Source organism: Myripristis murdjan, chromosome 11, assembly GCF_902150065.1.
Source record: "Myripristis murdjan chromosome 11, fMyrMur1.1, whole genome shotgun sequence".
Classification (NCBI taxonomy): Eukaryota; Metazoa; Chordata; class Actinopteri; order Holocentriformes; family Holocentridae; genus Myripristis; species Myripristis murdjan.
Window position 1 is genome coordinate 4213492 of NC_043990.1, and position 24185 is coordinate 4237676.

At 41.8% G+C, this 24185-nt stretch overlaps 1 protein-coding gene and 1 long non-coding RNA gene across 2 annotated transcripts in view; one reads left to right on the forward strand and one right to left on the reverse strand.

The window, feature by feature from the left end:
* Nucleotides 1-448: 448 nt before the first annotated feature.
* LOC115367391 (uncharacterized) lies at nucleotides 449-1031 on the forward strand. The gene is made up of 2 exons (XR_003928908.1): nucleotides 449-774; nucleotides 960-1031. It is a non-coding gene; the product is annotated as an uncharacterized LOC115367391 (long non-coding RNA).
* A 528-nt stretch (nucleotides 1032-1559) lies between these two features.
* LOC115367947 (ATPase family AAA domain-containing protein 2-like) overlaps nucleotides 1560-24185 on the reverse strand; it is a 32588-nt gene continuing 9962 nt past the window's right edge. The window contains exons 10-27 of the mRNA XM_030063885.1: nucleotides 23760-23868; nucleotides 23125-23240; nucleotides 22684-22858; nucleotides 22050-22138; nucleotides 21413-21572; nucleotides 20546-20636; nucleotides 18962-19276; nucleotides 18261-18375; nucleotides 17206-17392; nucleotides 15258-15443; nucleotides 14823-14958; nucleotides 14080-14276; nucleotides 13426-13585; nucleotides 12000-12122; nucleotides 10714-10821; nucleotides 6294-6427; nucleotides 2966-3094; nucleotides 1560-1814 (exon numbers count right to left, since the gene is read on the reverse strand). Of these exons, the coding sequence (XP_029919745.1) occupies nucleotides 1785-1814; nucleotides 2966-3094; nucleotides 6294-6427; nucleotides 10714-10821; nucleotides 12000-12122; nucleotides 13426-13585; nucleotides 14080-14276; nucleotides 14823-14958; nucleotides 15258-15443; nucleotides 17206-17392; nucleotides 18261-18375; nucleotides 18962-19276; nucleotides 20546-20636; nucleotides 21413-21572; nucleotides 22050-22138; nucleotides 22684-22858; nucleotides 23125-23240; nucleotides 23760-23868 (2560 nt within the window). The 3' untranslated portion in view covers nucleotides 1560-1784. The remainder of the gene's footprint in view (nucleotides 1815-2965; nucleotides 3095-6293; nucleotides 6428-10713; nucleotides 10822-11999; nucleotides 12123-13425; nucleotides 13586-14079; nucleotides 14277-14822; nucleotides 14959-15257; nucleotides 15444-17205; nucleotides 17393-18260; nucleotides 18376-18961; nucleotides 19277-20545; nucleotides 20637-21412; nucleotides 21573-22049; nucleotides 22139-22683; nucleotides 22859-23124; nucleotides 23241-23759; nucleotides 23869-24185) is intronic.

Sequence of the window (24185 nt, forward strand, 5' to 3'; positions counted from 1 at the left end):
TTAAAATAACTTGCTTTTATTTTTGTTATTTTTGATGTATTTTTTGCAATAGCATAACATTAGGTTAGTAGTCCAGATTTAGTATTTTGTTAAGTGACTGCAACATCACACCTGGCCTCTGAAACCAGTGTAATTAACTGCATTACCTGTGTTTAGTACAGCTATGTAGATCTGCTATGTATTGCTAATTTCTGGCAGTCACCGAACAAAGACATATATTATGAGAATCTGTTTACTCAAATTTATTTCACCTCTCGCCAGCTGAGACCCTGCGTGTTTTTTTTTTTTTAATATAAACTTTTATTTTGAATTTCTGCACTATAAGGCGGAAACGACAGTCTACAAAGTGTCGTGGAGATTAACTTTTTTTTTTTTTTTTTTTTTAATTTCCTTGCAGCGTCGGTGCAGAATGTTCCCATGCGTCTTTGCGTCATCGTGAGGCGACTTCACCCGACCCTGCGCTGCCTTTCCAAACCTCCAGACACTGAGGAAAAAAAAAAAACCTGAACCACAAACTGACCCAGAGTCAGTTCTCAACAGATTTAGACTGAAGTTTATTGAACGGACATAAAAAGATCTGATCCTGCAGCAGAAGTCAACGGGGACTCGGGACGTGTCTCAAAAGTGTTTCTCAGCCTCCTTCTGCATCACAGCCTTCACTCGAGCTCCGCTTCAGGGCTCAAAAACATCCGTTCATGCTTTTTAACAACAGAAATTCTGGTGGATTTGAGGATGTACGAATAAATAAGTTTGTGAGGACGTTTTAAAGAAATGGTGAGGAAACAGCACCGTCATGAACCCTGAACAGGTTCATGTGATTCATGCTGCATTCAAGAAATGTTGAAAAGTAGGAAATTTTGAAACCTTGAAATGGTGACTTTAATTGCATCCAAACTGTTGTTTTCATTGTTTGCCTGAAATTTTTGAATGTATGTTTTTTTTTTTTTCACTTTGACCAGGTGAATGTCAACAGGATCTCTAACCTCAATGGGATTTACCTGGTTTCCAAAAAAAAAAAAAAAAAAAAAAAAGGTTCTAAATGGTAAACGAGTGAATCTGAGATGTAAAGTGGCGCTGACAGATCAGCTGCAGCGTGGTGGACAGCGGTTTCACTTTGCCCAAAGAAAACCTCACGGGCATCTGTGTTTTTCCCCAATTTTTGTCGAGCCGGACCGCAGGAACGCTCAGATTCAGAGGTCGTAATTACAAGCCGCCAGATGGAAATTCCCGACATCTGACTGTGACTGGAACGCAGCGCTGAGCCAGGTCGGCTCTCCTCGCTGTGATGTCAGCCCGAAGAGGAGGAACGGCTGGTGTGTTTAGGTGACTTCAGCCTCCACGACAACCTTGGACACAAGAACGTTTTGTGAGTGAATTTTTAACCCTCAGCTCTGTCTGCATGAACTTCCCTGTGCTTTTATTTTGGAATCACTTCAAGTGGACAAAGCTGAGGATTAAAAATAAAAAGATGTTCAGACTGTTTTTCTATTGTACAGAAAACACAGACATAATGATCAAAAGCTTCAGTAACACATTTATTCAAGTGTAGTTCATGATAAATCCTCAATACATGAATTGTTCATAGTTACATTGGCTATAATAAATACATCAATATAATCTTTAATTAAATATGATTTTATAAATAGTATCTACTAGAATAAATACTGAGGTAATAGTCCTGTAAGAAAATATAAAAACAAATTGAGGAGAAAACTGTGTCATGTTGAAATGCTCTGAGGTTTTATTTGGAAAAATGCAGAACCTGCAGGAGAAAGCTGGGTGGACTAGATGTTGTTGATTTCTGTCTTCATTTCCTGGAAAAAGGGGGGTAAAGAGAAAATGTGAGGTGAATACAAACACTGAGACCCAGTTCATGGTGTTAAACTGAGTGTAAAGTGTGTGTGTGTGCAGCTGGCTAAATTGTGGGTGAAACTGCTGCTGAGGCTCATAGGTGAAAACATTAAAGCTGCAGGATGCAACTTTTCTCATATTAAAATAACAACAAATAAACAATAGTTTCCACATTAATTAACTCTGGCATAGAACTGGTTTCATGGTGCTGTTCAGGACATTGTGGATGTCATAAAGTGAGTTAAACTACATATTGTACCTTTAACCAGCTGATCTCCAGTCTTTCCTTATCTCCCCTTATGTGGTTCCAAAATTACAAAAAATATTTTTTTTCCCATATAATAGCAGTGTCACATCCATATTGTTTCTCTGCTGGTTGCAGCTTCACTGAAGCTCCATCACACTTTTTTACTCTAGATTTTTCTTATTTTTCAGTTGCTACAACTACTACCTGATGGGAATCTGCAGGAATTATTGTGAGACTGGTGATCTGTGCATGATTCTCTGGGCATGCACGTTCTATGTGCATGAGTGAAATGAGCGGCTTTTACTATATTATACCTTAAATAGAAAAAATCTTGATCTTACAATTCAACTGTTTTTTGCATAGATTTAGAACATACATTTGAATTAATCAATTTAATCAATTTATCGCCCTGCCTACTTATACTGAGTAAAATATTCAAAGTCAAGATGCTGTTTTATGGCTGCAGCATCACATCAAATAGAAAAGATCTACATGTTTGGTGCCTCATTTTATACACGTTTCCCTGGAATTAAGCAGCTCATGTTTGGGATCTTTGGAAACCTTAGGATTGCCAATTAGAATTTAAAATAAAGTTCTGTGGGTTTGAACAAACCTCGGCCATGTAGCGATGACAAACCCACTAATGGGAGCGGCAGAGATGAAGAGGTTAAATCTCCTGCCTTGATGCAGGTTCTTCATATTTACATGTTAGGCACTGTTCCGCTGCTTTTCTGCACAGCGACACGCAGTGAGTGAGCAGTGATCAGACCGGCTGCCCTTCTGATTTTGGCACATCGTCTTTAATGACTGGGACAGCCTGTCGAGCCAGGAGTGACACAGTGGTAGTGCAGAGTTATTAAAGTGTACCTGGATGAGCTGGGTCTTGTCGTGGTTCCGGCGGTGTCTGTAGATGCTCTGAGCCAGCCGAGTGTACAACTTCTCCAGCTCGTTCACTTCCAAACCCTCTGACCGAGACACAGCGCTGCCCAGCAGCTCCTGAACGCAGCACGGAGACAAGGGTGACCAACACTGACAACTGACAGGAAGAATACTACTACTGCTACTATCACTACTACTGCTACTATTACTACTACTACAACTGCTACTATTACTACTACTACTACTGCTACTATTACTATTACTACTACTACTACTATTACTACAACTACTGCTACTATTACTACTACTACTACTACTACTACTACTACTGCTACTATTACTACTACTACTACTACTACTATTACTACGACTACTGCTTTAACTGTTCCCACTCCTGCTCCTATACTGACAAAACTCTATTATAACAAGTCATTTGGTCTCATCTTCAGTGTTCAAAACTTGTTTTTCTACAAGTAAGGTAAAAGATCTGCCAGTGGGATGAGATAATCCCACTTGCATCAGAGATTTTTCTAGGAGCAAGTATAAATCTGTTGAAACAAGGCAGAATAAGGCAGATCAGCCCACAAGAACCAAGAAAATGACACTTGACTCAAGAAAAGTCTGGAAATGACTTGATTATAGTGTTGGAAACAAGAGGGATCTCATCCCACTGGCACATTTTTTAAAATCTTGTTTGAAGAAAAGAAATGAAGATGAGATGATGAACACTGAAGATGAGACTGAATGACTTGTTAGCATGGAGATTTACAAAAAAAAAAAAAAAAAATAGCAACGCTATAACACTTAAGACACCTTTCAACTTTCATTTTCCATTGTCTCATGTTCACCGTCTTGTATGTACAAGATTTTGAATCAAACTTTTCTGCCAGTTCACATGCGCTGATATCTGCTGTATAAAAGCTCAAACTGCAGCCTGATTCTATTAATCACATAAATAGCACCTCATCATCACAGACGGCTGCTTCACTGCACCTTCACAATCTGACATCTGGCTCTGATCATAGGAAATCCATCAAGAGCTCATAAATCTCTCTTGCAGTTTTACTACCAGTAATTAAAGATGCGCAGCTTATTTATGGCTTGCTTGTTCAGTCAAGACGGTTAGTACAAAGCTGTTCATAATGCCATGTTAAACTTTATTTAAAGAGCACTTTCCCCCATATAAACTCACAAAGTGCTTTATGAACAGTAAACAACAGCTGAAGGAGTAAGACGAAGAAAACAATAAATAAAAAATAAAAGACTCAGAGAATCAAGTAGAGGGCAGGAAAGCAGACTGTAAAAGACAAAACACGCCTAAATACTTCTAGTTTTTCTACATTTCTCAGAGGCAGAGCTGCACTTGAGTCAGAAATGGGGCGCTATCTTGCAAAGCGGTGCCAAGTGTGACCCAAGTGTTTTTCTAGTTTTCAACCAGTACAGTTATCATTATTCTGTCCAGCGCCCACATTGTGTAAATAGCAAATGTGTTTGTGTCCATCTGAGCTCCATGGGCGTGTTGCTCTTAAAATGAGCTGGGCTCAGCTGCAGTGTTTCTGTGTTGCTATCTTGAGGCAGTTGAAAGTGACTGAGCAGCAAACAGCAGCTCTGAGGTCAGTGCTGCAGGTTTCTCTGCTGTCTGAAGCTCATCATCCAGACAGTGATGGTGGCCTCCATAGGGGGCGCCGGCGAGCATCCGCCCTGCTTGTCCCACACACAGGGACGCTGCTTCACCTCAGGGAGCTCAGATGGAGTCCTGCTGTCGCCGTAGATGATCTGCTCGTGAGCTTTCACTCCGTCTCCTTCCTTCTTACCTGGAGAATCCTCCATTAGAACAGCAGCCCACCAAGGTGTGACACACCTGGCTTTTAAAGGGGATGGGAGACGGCGCTCTGATTGGTTCACTGCATGTTACGCCCAAAACACAGCCAGGATTAATGAAGAGACTCAGTACAAGCCTTTTGAACCAGGAGCCTGGAGCAACCAGCCTTTTTTCCACCGTTAAAATAACAAAATCTGGACATGCCCTAAATGCACCTGCATCATACTCTTCAGACTGTGCGCTTAAATCTCTGAAGTAGAGCCCCTGATGTCACTGGTTAAGTTGAACCCTTGCAGGTGGAGCCAAGGAACCTCAAGGTTCCTGGTTAAATAACATTAGACTAGAGTTCTCATCGGGTCTGAAAATTAAGACCCGACCCGACCCGGGCCTGACTGGGCCAGCCCGAGGCCCGACCCGACCCGACTAATTAGCCGAACTTTAGGCCCGACAGCCCGATAAAGCCCGAAAAAAAAAAAAAAAAAAAAAAAAAAAATCGCCAAATTCGCCATTATTTAGCAGAGCCGGTCGGCCGCGGCACCGGGGCACCATCAGTCGGTATCAGGCGGGCCGGCCGCCGCACCGGCCAGCATCAGGCAGCTCACCTGTCAGATCCGGCAGACCTGACGGGTGGGCGCGGTATCGGACGGTGCCGCGGCTGGCCCGCCTGATACCGACTGATGGTGCCGCGGCATGTGCGGGTCAATACGGTAGGCTAGAAAACTGGAGATTTTTTTTTTCTCGTGCGCCCCCAAGTAGATTGCGCCTTGGGCAGTTGCACTGCCCATAGCAAAAACCGTCCCTGCTGCCGAGTCTGCCAGCACAGCGGGATACTGCTGCAACTCTCTCTCACTTGTTTGCGCTGCGCTCGCACAGCTGGTTGTCTGTCTGTCACTGAAAGTTTAGCCTCCAAATCCAATCCAGTCTCTCACTCTCTCCACCAGTCACATAAAAATGAAACGTCATAACCAATAACACAACACATAATTCTATTTTTTTATTTAAAAAAAAAATCCCCCACAGAACCCGAAGCCCGACCCGACCCGCCCAATTCACGTAAATTTTAGGCCCGACCCGACCCGAAAATGTCGGGTCGGGTCGGGTCGGGTCGGGTTCGGACAGAATATGAGAACTCTACATTAGACTGAAGCTAGACTCAATGGAAACACTAACTGAGCTGCTTAGGTAAGCTAGCTAACCCAAGATCATGAACGCCATGGTTTTAAATGGTTTGGAGTTCTTCTTTGCCATATAAGTTTGCCAGCTATTAACTTACACTCTGAAAAACTGTTATACTTTGGCTATACCCACATGAGTTTAACTCAACCAATGAAATTATTTCTTTGTGCAGAGTGGCTCTGCCTCTCAGAAAGGTTTGTAAAACTAAAACTTCAATCTTTGCTGCCCATTTGATCCATCTAACACTTGTTTTCTTCCTCCTTGTAAGTATTTATATCAGACTGCCCAATCACAAATGCCACAAACACATTGACTCACCCTGAGTGTGTTGTGGTTGACCACCAGAGGCGGGGCTTCCTTGTTGAGGATCTGTGTGGCTCTGTCCATGTTGAACTGCTGCCTCTGCTCCATCGCCGCCTTGGTGGCTCTGGTGTCACGATGCCTCTGCCTCTCTGAGGAACAACCAGAGGACGAGGAGGAAATATGGGGAGGAAAGGATTTAAATAATTATTACCTTTAGTACACTGTATTTGGAAATGTCTCCCCTCCTTGTATGTGGCCTCGGCTACGCATTTTAAAGGTAGAAATTATGAGACAGCTGACTTGATAATGAACCAATTATAACAGTTTGAAATTTTATTGAAATGAAAAGCTGATTGGTGGATCATCAATGCTGAACTTACTATCACATTAGATGAAGCACAATTGCAGTCACTGTGCCAGTGGTAATATTTTGTGACCATGTTTGGAGGTTTAAATCAGGTGAAATCAATAAGGAATAATCATCATCAAGTCGTGTTTGCATATATTATACACACCAGATAGTGAATCAACCTCTCGACATGCCTCCCAACACTCTGTTGTTCACATCAATGAACAACAGAGAGTTTTGTTGAAAAAGTAGAAGAAAGTGGCAGCTGTTCTCATGTAATTAACAGCACAGCATAACAATAAGTGATCATACATTTTAAAGGAGGTAACTTGAGTACCTGTTGACAAAGTCTGACATGATAATTTACAGCCAAAGTGGATGCTTAATGCTTTGGGAAGAAACTGTTCAGTGTGCAGACTAAAGCAAAACAAACTCACTGTTTGAGTGAAGCATTGGAGGCGTGAAGCTGCGCGGCTTCAGGGACACGACTTTGATAAGATATCAGAGTCTCCTGGGCACAAACGAGCAGAGACGGGCTGCTTTTCAGCTCAGGTGCAGAGGCTTGTGTTGGCTTGGCATCGGGCCCGGTGTTTTCGCACAGCCTTGTAGTTTGAAGCTTTGGCTTGTAGCGGCTTGTTTGGCAGTGGCATTAATCTCGCTATCTGTTTCACACGCTCTTGAAGCTGCGGCGGCACAGAGCTCAGCTGTCGTCCAGCTGAGATCAGCAGGCAGAGAAAAGCAACAGCGCTGCCGGGGTTAACGGGTTGATTCCCTCTAGGAGTCACATGTATGCTGTCATGTTGCTGCCCTCTTGAGAATAGAGATATCCACCAAACAGGGTTACATTATCCTCTTCAAGTCTTGTATTTTTCCTTAAAAGGATGGTTCACCCATTTTGAAAAATCTTATATTTTTTCACTTCCCCCATGGCTGATATGTAGGACTGTAGTGACTGGATGCTCCAAATGCTAACCGTTAGCCTCCTTCCCCAGTTAACATTCTTAAAAATAAGCACCCAAGCATGAAGTGAAATAATATCCAGTTTTCCAAAATGGGTGAGCTATCCTTTAATTAGTGTCAAAGTAAGTAAGTTTAATTAGTTAGTTAGACAGATATCTGTACAATTCAGCAGCATATGTTTGGGATCTTTGGAAACCTCGGGATCTCCACTAGGATTTTAAATAAAGTTTCTGTGGATCTGAGCAAAGCAGCATGCATCAATCATGGCAAACACACCGATGACGCCCAGCAGATTTGAGGAGGTTATGCTAACTTCATGAGTCACCGGATGCATACAGACCTAGATTTTTCAACCAAACCCCGTTCCTCCTCCTCTTTGGGACCTCAGAGGTCTTTGGGGTCCGGGCTCGAGGCCTCAGGTTCAGCTCCTTTGTGGGATCGCCGTTGAAGCTCCACTCTCCCGGGGGGCCATGTGGCTTGGGCCTGTGATACCCATTGACCACAGGGGCTGAGACCCCATTCGGGGTCCCCGTGACACTGTGGAGGTCTGGGCGTCGATGCTGCCCGTTCAAAGCGGGAGTTTGTCCAGGCCGCTCGCCATCGCTTTCTGACATCGAGGAAACTGAGTCATCAGCGGAATCGCCATGGCAGCCATTCAGTACTGCTGTTTGCGTGGTTATGGTTTCCTCTAGTGAGGGTTTTGTGATGCTGGAAGAGGAGGAGGAAGAAGAGGAGGAAGAGGGAGCAGTGATAGGGGGTTTCTTTTTCTTGTTTTTCTTAATGATGCCGGTGCTCCACTTGCTCTTTCTAGGCCGCTTGTAACGCTTTTTTTTACGAGCTGGAGAGAAACAGGGAGGAAACCAGAGGGGGGGAGTGAGAGAAGAGGGGTAAGAGGAAAAGGTCATCAGACAGAACAGAAAACAGAGGGGCCGGAAGATGCTGACTGCAATTGAATCTCTCCTTGAACTCCTCTTCTATTCACTGTTTAAACTAACTTCACTTAAGTCCGTCTACTCTGTCATTCTCTCTCTCTTCCTCCTAGCTATGCTTCCTTTTCTTCTTCCTGTCAGCTTGCCTGCTAAAATCTGCCTCCTCTTCTCTTGATCTGCTCTTTGGCGTTGAGGCTTTGAGTCTGCCAGTTCACCTTGCTTTTTTCATTGGGTGGTTATATAAATACTTGATCTGGGTCTGGTTGAACCTTGTCTTTCCCCTCAGTACTGACGTCATGGTGAAATGTCAGCTTAAGGGCATCGAGTCTCAAGTATGAATCATTTAAGAGGAAAATAGATTTTCTCTTACCTTCCCTATTCAAAATGTTTCCATAAAAAGGATCTTCAGTGTTTCCTTGCGAGTTAAAATGCTCAAAATTGTTTCTTTTTTTCTCCCATAAACTGTAGTTACGCACTTCATATGAGGTACATGTTGGGAATGGGTTGCATGGTGGCTTTTAGGTTTCAATAAGGTCTTGTTCCGAAATTAGATAATTAGATTTGTTTCAAAGTTTGATCCACAATCAGATAGCCATCGTTTCAAAACACTGGCCCCATTCTGTGACAAAATGACTGCTGACGTGAAAGTAGAAGTTATTGTGGAAAAATGTATTAATAAAGTTATTTTAAAATCTCTGCTGAGCCAGTGCTTACATCACTGAAGGTGGAATCATTTACCTTTTTGGAACACGTATATTTTTTTCTCTAAAAGCACATACATGGCATATTGTAGGCACACTACATAAGAAAACATAAATTAATGGGGCAATACAGAGGAGTTTAGTGTGTCATAGTATAAATTGACCATAATATGTTTGATTGCCACTGATCAACACTAATATCTCTCCAATAGGCACTGAGGCTGAGAAGGAGGTATGTTCTGACAGTCTCCGCCAGTGGAGATCAATAAACAACGAAAAGGTGACTGTAAAATCCGTGTATCATTCGTTCTTTCTATTTTCAATTGCCAATCAAAAATTAAAAAATGAAAAAGTGACTGGTTATTTTGTTATTTGTTTTTTTAATCTAACACCAAAATCCAAAATATGCCTGGTTTTTCATAGCTCAGTTTTAGGCTCGGATCAAAAATACAAAATGGAAAAACGGGAATCAGGACTGAATTTGATTTTATTATTTAATTGGTCCGGTTTACGTGACCCAGAAGTTTGGTAATGAGCAGTAGCTCACAGCAGATCACAGCAGCCAGGTGCATTCAGTCCCGCCACCCTGATCACCGCCACCATGGATAGTTATTAGTGTTGTTTCGAGGACCAAAGCGTGTGACTCTAAAAGTGTGACTTTTAAAAGAAGAGGACATGACAACCGAAAAAATCAGCTGAGCTGAGCGGCACCGGACGCTCACCTGTCAGATCCGGCAGACCTGACCGGGTGGGCGCGGTACCGTCCGGTGCCGCGGCCGGCCCGCCTGATGCCGTCCGGTGCCGCAGCCGGCCCGCCTGATGCCATCCGGTGCCGCGACCGGCCCGCCTGATGCCGCGGCCGACTGGCGCCGCGGTAGGAGTATTAACATGGAAGGGCGCAAGCCAGTAATTTCGCCTAGGGCGGCAACATAGGCGGAACCGCCACTGTGCAATTTCACAGAAAAGGGCCGGGTTTCCCGGATCGGTTAAGAAGGTCTCCGGAGCTACTACCCATCATTGTTAAGAAGCTCAGCTGATTTTTTCGGTTGTCATGTCCTCTTCTTTTAGAGTCACACGCTTTGGTCCTCGAAACAACACTAATAACTATCCATGGTGGCGGTGATCAGGGTGGCGGGGTTGAATGCACCTGGCTGCTGTGATCTGCTGTGAGCTACCGCTCATTACCAAACTTCTGGGTCACGTAAACCGGACCAATTAAATAATAAAATCAAATTCAGTCCTGATTCCCGTTTTTCCATTTCGTATTTTTGATCCGAGCCTAAAATTGAACTATGAAAAACCAGGCATATTTTGGATTTTGGTGTTAGATTAAAAAACAAATAACAAAATAACCAGTCACTTTTTCATTTTTAAAATTTTTGATTGGCAATTGAAAATAGAAAGAACGAATGATACACGGATTCTGTAAGGCCCTCTTGAAGTAAAACAGATTCATGACTGGGGGTCTGTCTGTCTGTAAGTTATGACAGACTCACGTCCAGGAGGAGTCATGGCCCAGCTGCCGTTCATTTTCTCCCCATCAGTCTCCTCTGTTTCAGGTCGTGTTTGGTAGTTGCACAGGACGAATCTGGAGGAGGTACAGCCTGCCAGAACAAGAAAAAAACTTATGTAGAATTCAGATGTTTTACCTGAATGACAGTTGTTTGGAATAAAATACAAAAGGTGGAAAAATGTATAATGTGCAAAACAAGTAATTTATTTGCTATCAACAGTACTATTAAATACAAGAAAAGATGTCAACAGTGACCATTTCTTCTCGCACAACTGGTGCAGATTGCCTTTTATTTTATTTTATTTTTATGTGTGATGTCTTAGACATTGCTATTTGAAGCCTTGGAGACTTTTTGGCCTGTTGGTGCTGCTGTGTTGGGCCAGTTTAATTTCCTGGATACTGGTTTTTACGTATCAATGTAAAAACACATCATTCCACAAAGGTTCATCAAGATGGAGCTGTTGTAAAAGTGAAGCGTTTTGCTGAGCCACTGAGGGCCGACAGTCTGCAGGTTTCCATTCCAATCAACCACGACACCACACGATGAGTTTCACTGATTTTAACCGGAGAGGAGGAGCTACTGAGTGAAAAGAGCAGCTGTCATATGTGGTGGGAATGAAAACCTGCGGACTGCTGAGCTTCAGTGGTTAAGAACAGATGCTTTGCTGCAAACCTGCTGCACCACTGCTGTGGAGCTGCAACCAATGATTACTTTAACTATTGTTTAATCGTTGATTAATCTATTGTTTTTTGGATCATTTGTTCAAAATATCTATCTTTTTTAATCTTTGAAGTGTGGAAAAATAAAGCCAAAGCCTGATTGGAACTGGTCAAAGTCCAAAGTGATGTCATCAAATGTCTTTCTTAGTCTGACCAGCTGCCAAAAAGTATTAATTTTATATGATAAAATTATAAGACATGAACAGAGAAAAGGAAGACGGTCTTAGCATATTAAGGATCTTAGTGAAGCTGGAATCAGATGACGTTTAGTGTTTTTACTTGGTAACTCAGACGATTATCAAAATTATGATCAGCATCAAACTAATTAATTAATTATTTCAGCATTATAGTGCTATATAGTGGTTAGGACACCTTTATCATCAATTCTTGTGAAGAATGATTTGGATTAATTAGATGTGTTAACATGGTAAGAGACAGTGTTAAGGACAGAGGCAGCAACAGCGTACAGACATTATCAAAATAATAAAAAATATTTTTACTATTGCCATCATCATCATCATCATCATCATCATCATTAAACAGCGTCACCTCTCTTGATTCTGGACTCTTTGATCTCCTCGCAGATCTTCTCAAAGTCTTCGTCCAGCTCGTCTCTGATGATGGCATGCACGGTGTCCTTCAGAGCACATGCTCGGTGACGGATCTGACGGTCTAGACACACGTACACCCACACCCACACCCACATTATTATGATCCCTTTCTTTTTCCATCAACTAGGCTGATCATATCTGATTCTGTTCTGATTTGACATGATTGTTAATACACCTCACAGTTAGCGGTTTCAATCTCATGTAAGTCTTTATACAAACATTGTTTTGAACGGGAAAGACATTTTAATAATATTTCAAATACATAGTTAATTTCTGTTCATACGTTTGGTTTATTCTATCATAATGCTCACCAACTACAGGTTGTAGTTTATCCTCATTTTTATTTCCCTTAACATTAAGATGGGAGCCTTCGGCTCTTTCCATGAGCTTGACTCGACAGTTGAATCCTGGAAAAAAACCCTGATCCCGTATCGATTTCACCTGTTCAATACACTCCCCTCCATGAAAGAGAGACAGAAGATGAATGAGAGGCTTAGAGAAGGATTTGTAGGGATTTTTTTCAGTCCAAACACCTGCAAAGTAAATGTCAGCACCTTTGCTATATACACTAAGTTACAAGAGATACAAACCATCGGCATCACTTTGCAGCTCAGTCTCAGTCTCAGTCGTGTCACAGCTTAAAAATATTTCTCTAACTTGTCTCTTGCCTTTCAAGTTTGAAGTGGATAATACAGCTGAGATCGATACAGGACCAGAGCTTTCAGCTGGATTCACCTCTTACTAACCTGTGATTCAATGGAAAATAAAAAGCAGGGCAAACTACCAGCAACAAACAAAAAGACAACTGTCAGTATGAACAAAAATCAATTATACCTCTAGAAAAGTAAAGATTGGCCACTTAATTTTACAAAGCAAATACTTGAAGTTTTCCCCCAAATACATTCAGAGCCCTCCTTTATATATCGCACTACTGCCTCCATTTTTACTGAAAAAGAAGATACAAAGAAGTAGTAGAAGACCGAGAAGGAGAAGAAGAAGTAGAAGTAGAAGAAGAAGAAGAGGACAGAGAAGTAGGAGAGGAAGAAGATGTTAGTGTCAGATATAAAAGTTGGGCTCAAATTAGGAGAGTCTGATGTTACATTAACACTACCAGAGGATCCCTGTCTTTATCAATACACAGTAAGCAATATGCACTGGATTTTTTTTTTTTTTTTACTTTAATACTTATGAATGCAAGAAATGTCATTTTTGTTTTTGACAAGCTAAATCTTCCTTACAGAAAATGCACAATAAATCAATCTATTTATTCAAGGGTGTGGATGTCCTTTTTTCATTTTTTTCAATTACTTAACAAATGACAGACAGCAAAGTGCACCGTGAGTCACGGTGAGCAGCTCTCTCACCCCAGGGGTCGTTGTCAGGGTTGTACTCCAGCGCGTTCCGCCAGATGAGGTCGACGTCGGCCACAAACTCGCTGATGGTCACATACTTGTGCTGGTCGATGTTGGACAGCAGCGTGGAGAAATCCATGGGCCTCTCGATCACCGTCATGTAGTCCGGGACCTGGGGGGAGAGAAAAAAAGTGTTGGAGATTGGAAATGTATCATTAGTTATTAGTTATCATAAGTTATTTTGTGCCTTATACCAAACATTGACTGAGTTCAGCTTCACTAACATGCTAATATAGTCTTCCTTCTCTCCATTCATATCATTATAAAATCAATACTTTGGGTTTTTCTTGGGCTGCTGACATCACTTCCCATCAGACTTTGACTTTACTCTTCACATGGCATACACTCAATGATTAATCAATTAATCACAAAAAAGACTAAATTTCTTTTGCACGTGCCATTTGCTTTTCTACGTTGGTCAGTGAAACTCTTAAGTACAAAACTCCACAGGATAAAACTTGAGGCCTCACTTTAGGAATCTAATACTTTGAAGCTTTCTGACATGCTTGCTTGCCCCCCAGACACACACACACACACACACACACACACACACACACACACACACACACACACCCTAGACACACACACACACACACTGGAGCTGACCTCCTCGATATCGACCGGCTTGGTGAAGGCCTTGAAGCGGCGGTCCAGTGAAAGGCGCTCTGTGATGTTGCGCAGGAAGAGGCGGAGCTCCCTGAGCACATCTTCCTCTTGCTCCTCCAGACGGAGGAGCTCCTGTGCTGACAGCTGGCGGGGCGCAGGGGGCGGAGCCAGCGGCAGGACCTCCATGGCCTGAGTCACTGGAGGAGGAGCAGGAGGAGAAAAACTATAGGTGAAAACAAGGTGAGTGGAAATTGTAATTCTGTCTTCTTTTTTTATTAATTACATGTTGGAAGAACTGCTACATATTTAAGAAAGTTCACCAGTCAGTATCTATATAATTTGCACCTTTAGTAAAATTACCATATCTTCTTTTATGAGCTCTAAATGATTATTTGTTTTGGATATTTCATGTTATAAATATTGGCAAGAAGTACATTAACCTATCAACAGAATTTAGTGCTCTGCTGAAGAGAGTCTTCAAAAGAGGGTCAGTTTGTTTTCTCTCTAGGCTAGACGCTGCATTTTGTCTGCAAATGGGAACAAAGCGATTATACATTAATGCCTTTATATTATTATATTATATTATATTATATTTGTATTATTATTATTATGTTATTAATGAATAATGACTAATGAATAGTTAGGAAAATGACTCTTGTGAAAGTGAGTGGAAGTAACTTCCCCTCCCTCCCTGCATCGAAGTTGAAGTTGGGCTTTTGTCTGTTCACCACAGAAACACATACAAGCTTCCTTTTTGGAGGCCGGAGCCTCGGCTGCCTGGTTCAGGATCAGATCTTCAAAGAACTTCACCCTGTCCTGCCGGGTCGGGAGGCTGACAGCATGAACCTCCTCATACTCTACCCGGAACAGTGCTTGGATCTGAGGAGAGGGGACGGTAAGAGTCACAGCACTTCTTTTTTATTTTCCTGGTTTGTTATTGTTGTTTTTCAGCTCAGAAAACATGGAGAGAAAGAGCTCAAAACTACAATCTGATGCAATAAACAGAAGAAAAATTGTTCTGGATACATTCTGAAATATTCTTGTATGACCACTTGAATTGAGTTCCATAACTTTTCCAGATGATCTAAAAAAAACTGAATTTCCCTGCCTGGAATACACCTCATTCAATTACAGGACATTCCAGTAAAAGCTGCTGCAGCCCGGAGGCGCTGGCTCACCTCTGGATCCAGCTGCTGGTATGGGACACTGGCGGTAGCAAGCAGCAGGATGGGGGAGAAGGAGGGGACGTCGTCCAACAGGCTGAGGAAGGTCGCCCTGAGCGCTGAACCCGCCGTCTCCCACCATTGCTGGATGCGTGGCATATAGAGGATGCTGGGAGATGTCCGCTTGGCCTCACAAAACACCTGGGGGAGGAGGAGTCCACATTCACATTAAAATAAAAAGGGCAAAGTTTTATTTTGTGGGAAAAACATCAATCTTGCAAAGAACAGGGCAAAAAAATTAATCATTTAAAATATGTAGTTGCATAGCTTTGCCTCTAGATGTCACCAGTGCAAAAGTACAGACTGACCTTATTTTGCAGATCTGACCAAATCAAATCTCATCAAATCTGATTTAAGCCTCTTTTACACATACAGTAGTTCCTGGTAAGTTAGTGGGATAACCTTCCAGGCATTGTTTGTGATTTTCACTATTCACACATGCAGCTACATTCAGGAGGAATACTTCCATCTTGTGCCTTCTCACACATGCGATGGCAATGCCAGAGTAGATGGAGCAAGGGACAGTCTAGCAGATGGCATTAATGCAACATTTATGGTTGCCAACTGTCATAAAACTCAACTGGTGAAGAAGATGGAACAAGGCTGGATGCATGTGTAACCAACACAGCAGAAGACATCTCTTGCTATTTTCCGATGCGCAGACTGAAAGGAGCTAGCTTATTTCTGAATCTGTCCAGTTTTCAGCTATTCTTGAAAAATAGAACTAGTAATGCTGTAAAATCACCCTTGAGGCAACTCAGTCAAGGCAACCATAAACATCAGAGGTGTCTTGTGATTGGTTTGCTCACTCCGTGTGAAAGCGTGTTTCGTCAGACGTAACCCTCTAACTGCTCTTCCCTGCAATGTTACTGCTTTTATTCACAACACAGCCTTACTGGCATCTAGCCTGTAATGTTTCTAGGTCTTAAGGTGGGAAATAGCAGTGCAGATTTCCCTGAATATGACTGCACACGACCCCATGCGGGAGGTGCTTCTGAACATTTCAGGGAAAGACTGCATGTGTGAAAGGGGCTTACGTCTCAAAGCTTCGTCCATCACTTTTGATTTGCAAAATGAGTGTGGCCCTTCTCTGCCTCTTGATATGCAATTTCATATATTTTGGAAAAAAAATATGCAAGCAGGGTTTACTCCTATTGTTTCCAGTCTCAGCTTTGCAGGGCACATAAGGCTCATCTCTCTCTCAGAGAGCTCAGTTTCACAGCAGAACTTAATGTTGCATCAGTGTTTTATGTTTAGTGTCCCTCTTTACTGACTACAGTAACCCTGGTGACCACAGATTTAAAGTTTTTTGGAGCTGCATCAAAACATATTTTACCAAGCAGTTGGGTTATAAAGTAATTTCTCATAGTTGATGATTACAGTGGATGATTTTTTTCAACAAACCTCAGTCTTTTTTCTTCCCTAAACATGGTGATTTTCGTGACAGACATTTTTAAATGCAACAAGTTTTGGAGCAGTAACCAACACTGAACATGCCTCAACATAGGAAAAAACTCCAGCAGAGTCTGGAGAGATGTGAGCCAAGTTTTATAGTTTCTCATTTAGAAAACACAAACTTTGGTTTCATCCTCTGTTCAAGATTGAGCCTTTCATCCTCTGCTTGAACAGCAAGCAGAGCAACTGTTAGCCATCTCCTGTGTTTTTATTTTCAGCAGAACAAAATCCTCCGTTTCATCAGACTAGATGAGATAGTGAGCAAGTTGTCTGTGTTTCAGTGTTACCATGAAACTTTGTGTTTCACAGCGACAAAAGTAATATAATGCTGCTTCCTCTCTGTGTTACCAGCAACGCCAACGATAAACTGATGTTTGTGTTTGAGAATAAAAGAAAGTGTCCTTTTCCCTTTTTCCTTGAGTCCCGCGCACTGTTTGCTGGGTCTTACCTGGGCACAGGCCTCCTCTGGCGAGGTGCTGCTGACTCCAAACAGCACAGCCGAGTCCAGGCTGTGGACCGGTAACCTCTCCAAGGCATGAAGCACTGCGGGGGCTAGGTGGGAGCTCTGACCAGCACCAGGTCGACCCACCAGCAGCATCCTGGGACGGTGGGACATAGGGTGGTTTACTGCACTCCTGGGGGGATTAAATAAGCAAAGGAAACAGAGATGACAAAAAGAGATAATAATGCAATAATAATTAGAGAGCAAGATAGAGACTTCATTAAAGGAGATAAAATTACAAAGGCCTACACAACACCAAAGGTTTGGGAGTGCTAGTTTGTGCCAGAAAAATCCACATTAGAAAACAATCAGCAGCTATTGCTTGGAAGAAGTGCAACAAGAGCGGATTAAAAACTAAAGTGGCTCTCTGCTGTGAAAAATTTAAAGCCTTTATTTTACATCTGAATTCTGAAAAGTTAAAACAAACTAATGTCTTTCAGCCCAGGCTGGACTTTCATTGAGTTGTAAAGCCCCGTTTGAAGTGATTTTGCCCTGTTGATATTAAAAGATACTCTGGTTTCTTTTACTTATTAAAATGTTTAAGTGTCATTCTTTTTGACAAACAGATTCAAAGCAGTGACAATAAAACATAAATAATCGCTCATACATCTTTTGGTATAGTAATAATTTATTGTGAATTAAATTGTAGTGAAATTAAACTCCCTCATTTTGCTGAGGACCCTCTGGAAGACCCTCAAGGCCCTCACTTGGAAAACCACTGCTGTAGCCCAGAGTAGTATATCCAGTAATAATAGCAATAATAACAACAACAACTAATGATAATAATGATAATAATAATGACGACGATGATGATGATGATGATGACAATAAAATACTGTTGAGGTGTGACCATTTCAATTTTAGGGTTAGAGGTGACATTCACACTGGTTCCACCCACAATAAAAATGTTTTCGTTCATGTTGCTGTGAGGATCTTTGGATAAAACATTGCCTGTCATATGTGAAGTGTCCCGTGATGTTGTGCGCAGAGATCAGCCTCACCTGGAGAAGTGCAGGAAGCCGCCGCTCTTGGAGGATGAGGGTGTGGAGATGCTGGTCTGACTGGAGTCATTTCTGTTGTAAATCAGGTCGTCATCAAGGATCGCAGAGGTTAAATCTGACAGATGACACCAAAAACACCAAACTTGATCCAGTCACACAGTTCAAAAGGCTACTGAAGCTTGAATCAACATGCAAGACATGACATACACAGCTCCAAGTTTACAGGAATCAGTCAAGTTTTCAGGTCATGGAAGTGAGGACTTAGTTGTGGGTAGACTGCTCAGCCTTTTACAACGTTTCTGAACTGAAATAAAACTTGTGCTAAAACAATTAGGTAAAATTAATTATTTCACAGACAATGTATCAGTTATAATTTTAACTGATGATTCATCATTCATCAATCATTTAGCCATTCAAGTAAAAATGCCAAACATTGTCTTGTTATAGCTTGTTTTCCTTTTTCTCACTTCATGTCTTTATGAAATTAATACTTTGGGGTTTTTATTGACTGCTGGTCAGACTAGGGAAACAATTTGAAGACATCCCTTTGGGGTCTGATCAATTCCCATCAGGCTTAAGAAATCAGGAAGGAATCCTGTCTGTACATCATACATGCACCCAAATGTACTTTAAGAAAAACATGGAAAAGTTTGAAAAAGTCATGGAATTTTACACTCTGGACCAAGCCTCTCTTTGCCCACCTTCCTCCCTCTTCCTCTTCAGCCCCTGTTCGGCGTGGGGGAAAAGCCTCTGCAGAGCATCCAGGATGCAGCGCAGAGTGCCGCCCAGCAGGGGGAGCACCACAGGTGACAGAGCCTTGGCTGGCGAGGTGGCGGCACGCTGCGAGGCCGGCACCATCTTCCTCATGGCTGCCACGAAGTCGCAGCTGCTGACAGCGATGGATGAGACGTCCAGCAGGAGTCTTTGTGACGTGCTGTAGATCTGCGGGTAGCGGCGCCGCAGTGCGCACAACGCCGCCTCAGTGCACACCGCTCTGATGTCAGCACCGCAGTAACCTGGGAGACATAGAATAAACTAAACACAGAGAGACGGAGACTGACATCTTAAGAGGAAAAAGTAATTCTACACTGTGCCACTTTCAGTTTGTCTGTCATAACATGAAAGGTTTATGCTGCAATTTGCAGTTTATAGGGAGTGATATTTTGCAGAATAAAATAAATAAAGGAATAGAGTTTGAATAAAGTTAAATAAAATGAAGTTTAAATCAAGCTAGAATAAAGCTGCAAATAAAAAAATAAGAGGTACTTGTACAATCTGATCGGTGAACTACATTTTTTTTGTGTCATGATGCTGGTTTCATGACTACTTTGTCCTTGCAAAGGAGATTCTTAATTACAATTTTACTACACACCAAAACTGCCAATGTGAATTAATTTTTGGCCTTTAATAGACAGTAGGGAAGAGACAGAGAGGGGGCATGACAACAGTCCCAGGTCAAATTTGAACCAAGGACATGACAAATACAAATCAACACAACACATAAGTCCAAAAACATGTGAGTTTATTTCACAGTTTTAGAACCGGTATCTGCGTGTGATTGGACAAACACTTTCAACTGAACATTTGCAAGTAAACACACATCAACATTTAACACTGGAGGTTTTGCTGGTTAAAAAGTATTTAATTGATAAATAGAGCAAAAGATGAATAGAGTAAAAGACGTGTCATTTATGGGTTATGTTGATGTAAAGCCATAGGTTGGTTACTGAATATGGTTACTGAAGCCAAAATCCATATATCGTTGGGCTGATCTCTGCCAGTTAACCTACAGGACAAACTTACAGTATCTAGTGCATCTTGGAGTAAAACGCGTCATTAGTCTGATTAGGTCTGAGTCTGAGACTGTAGGCCTTCCCCACAGGCTGGTTTTATAAAAAAGTGTGCCTCTTAGCTTAGCTCACCTCCTGGATGAGTGTGGGATCATGTAGCTGACATTTGATCCCACAGACATCCAATAATTGAGCTTAGACAGCCTAATATTTGACCTAACTTCAAACAGTACATAAATACATAAAAGGGGTTCACTCTCGGTTCATAAAATCATCTAGAACAATCTGTGAACTATGTCTTTAACTGAATGAAAGATATTAGATAACTAATAAAACAACCAGTTATTAGAAATTCTTCATTAAATTATATATATATATTTTTAATCCTTGATGTCTGAGCCTTCCTTGAAACTGCTTAGTGTGCCCCTGGCGAGGCCTGCCTCCCACTTGGAAAATCTTTTGACTTTAATAAAACACCGGCATGTTCTTTCTCACCAACACATTTCTCTGCAAGTTCGTCCAGGAAGTCTTCAGAGGGAAGCGGGTTCCACTGCCTGGTGTGGATCTTCAGGATCTCTCGACGAGCCTGCAAACACACACACACACAGGTTCAACCACCTGAGTGAAGTAACAAAGTGCTTCCTAAAAAAAGAATTAATAAAACAGAAGTAGAAGTAATGAAACAAGCAGATCAATTAATCCACCATGTCAGACTGCACCACCAATTTACTTTGTTTTCAGAATGAGGCGGTGCTATTACTATTTTAAAGTTAAAATCATTCTTAAGATTTTTTTTGTGTGTGATCACGAACAAGTCTCTCCCAAAACTGAGCTAATTTGTTGGATGAAATGACAAAGTTCAGCTTTACTTCACTCACATCTATTTAGCTTTCCCATAGGATTACGCCACTGTTGTATTTGTATTTCCTTGTATTGCCTTTGTGTTTCTATTGTTTTTTTTATTGCATTTTTATTTCCTTAGCATCACCTTTTTATACTGATTATATATATTTATATTTATATTGTTTTATTACCGTCTATTGTATTTTTATTTCTTTGAATTGCATTTGTATATTGTTTTATTAGTTTTGAGCATTTGTATTTTTAACTTGTAAAGCACTTTGTGAGTTCCCTCTGTGAAAAGCGCTATATAAATAAATTTTACTTACTTGGGTTTGGAGAGAGTAGCAATGATAACAACATACACAAAGTAAAACAAAATAAATAAAATAATCCTTATGAGTGTGAAACATAACTTCATTGTTGCCTACAAATGTTAAATAAAAAATACAAAACTGAAAATAGCAGAGAGATATGAAAAATAAAAGAAGAAAATCTGCAAAAACTACAGAAGCACCACACCTCTCTGTCAGGCAGACCGAAGAGGAACTCCCTGTCGAAGCGTCCAGGTCGCCGCAGCGCCGGGTCGATGGAGTCCAGCCTGTTGGTGGCTCCGATCACCACGACCTCCCCGCGGCTGTCCAGCCCGTCCATCAGAGCCAGCAGAGTCGACACGATGGAGCTGCACAGAGAAAGAAAAGAAAAACTGAACCTCTCTGTCTTTATGATGTGACTCTTCTGTTAGAGCTCTGAAACTTTGGCCCCTGCATTCATTACTGTTGGTGACTTGTAAACAGGGCTGCAACTTATGATTATTTCATTTTTTAATGACTGAGCCATTAATTTAAGTGGTTGACTGACTGATCACTTTGATGCAAGGAACTGAAGCTTATTCCACTGTTGCACTCATTATGCTCTGGGCGACAGCGCTAGGTAAATGAAAACATAGATGTTAAATAAAAAGAGGGACAAAACTGACAAAGCTAAAGCTATCCCTTTTTTATTATTTTTGATCCAGCAACAGAAATACCGAGCAGCTCAGTCAGTCACACCAAACTTATGTTGCTGCCTCAATAACATTCTCAGACTCTGTTGATGGTTTTTATTTAGCCTCCATCACACCACGCAGCCTGTGTCTAACAGCCTGAGTTTCTCTCACCTGTGTATCTGGTCCTGTCGGCTGGACCGGACCGGAGCCAGGCCGTCGATCTCATCGAAGAAGATGATGGAGGGACGCATCTGGCAGGCCTGAGGACGACATATCATCACATGACTGGAAATGACACAGTCACAGAAAGTTACAAGAAACTAGCAAACTGACAGTCACTGCTGAATTTACTGTATAACAATAACCCAACAGTTTCACTTGAGCGATGTGATTTGTCAAAGACATGTTAACATGTTGATAATTCCCATCAAGCATCGTCAGCTTGTACTGTAATGTCAATATGATTACTGATATGTTTAGTGGCTTTGGAGGAGGAATAATGTGGAAATTACAGACTAATTATGGGACATTTTAAAGGATAAATTCTGTTTGGTGGATTATATACAGTTCATGCTGAACTGAAGGGCTCCTAACGTCTGGAGTTAAGTATTTTGAAATTCATCATTATTGTTATTATTATTATTATTCTTGTTGTTGTATTGTTGTTGTATTCTGTATTTTAATTATACTTTAGTGGATTCGTACAATACCTTTGCTAATAATCAAAGACAGACTACTGGCTGTAAATTAATTCTGCAGCCGGCCAGCAGAGGGCAACAGAAGGGCCAGTGTTTGTGAATGTTACCTGGTCAAACAGCAGGCGCAGCTGCCGCTCCGACTCGCCCACCCACTTGCTGAGGCAGTCAGCACCCTTCCTCATGAAGAAGGACACCTTCCTGTCACCGTGGCTACACTCGTTAGCCAGCGCCCTGGCAACCAACGTCTTCCCAGTGCCTGGTGGCCCGTAAAACAGACAACCTCTGTACAGAGGGAGAGAGAGAGAGAGAGAGAGAGAGAGAGAGAGAGATTGCTCTGAGAACTCGTATCAACTTTTCAGGAGTTTGTGGGAAACATAAATAACTCTGATACCCACCCTTTGTCACTGACACCCATTTTTTAGAAACTTTTTTCCAGTAAATATATTTCTATTCAAATGAATTGATATGATCACAGGCATGTGTTTACATATCAAGAAATTAGCAAATTAATAATAATTACAAATAAAAAAACTATGCGGTGGGCTCACCTGGGGGGCTGGATTTTGAAGTTGTCAAAAACCTCGGGGTAGATTAATGGGAAGACAACCATCTCCTTCAGAGAGGAGATGTGCGCAGTGAGACCACCAACACTGCTGAAACACACCTGAGAGTGGGGGGAGGGAAAGAATATGAGGGGGAAGGAAAGAAAAGCAGAAAATGTAGGAAGGAGGGAAGGAAGTTTTCAGCAAATAAGAGAATTTTTTATTTAATAAAATGCTGATGCTTAGGATTTACTCAGTTTGAATATTTTACAATTTGCAATTTAATTTGCGAGGCAGAAAATTTGGGCTCAGCAACAGAATACCATGTTTAGCAGTCCATTTTGGGTAGCCACTACTCTGATAAAATACCTGCTGCCTCTGGTTTAGAAATGAAAAAAGTTCATATTATGACTTCCTGTTTTTTGTTGTTGTTGTTGTTGTGCAGCTCAGTTTCTCCAGGAGCTGCCCCTTTCTGTTTCCACCTGTAAATTTCGCACAGCTCCTAACAAATTATCGCTGTTGTCTCCAGGCGTTTTCACATTTTGCTGGGCATTTTCTTGTATCAGACCTCAGTGAACACAGCAGCGGTTCCCTGGCAGGTTGGAGGTTGAACATTAACTGCAGTGTGAGGCTCAACTCACCGCCTGGTCGATCATCATGGGGTCGATGTCCGCCAGGCCTGCTCCCGCCTTCATCCTGTCTCTGTGGCTTCTCAGAACATCCTCTGCACGCAGGTTGAGCGGCTGAAACCTGGGAGGAGGAAGACCAAGAACAAAAAGACTGAGAATTGGATAAAATGCTCGCAAAGTCTTTTTGCTTCTCTGAAAATCAAGAGAAAAAGACGGGATGTACAAGAAACGGCAACTGCTGCTCCTGATGTGTGTCAGTTTAAAACCAAAGACTCAACTTAGCTGGAGGGGTTGTCCAATTATATTGTGATTCTGTGAGCAGCTAAGTCACCTAAGATAACCAGAAGGCTAATGCTAACCCTATTTTTTAAACGTAAAGGAGAATGAAACCTACTCTCAATAGTAAAACTTGTCTCTGTGATCACAGGCATCACATAT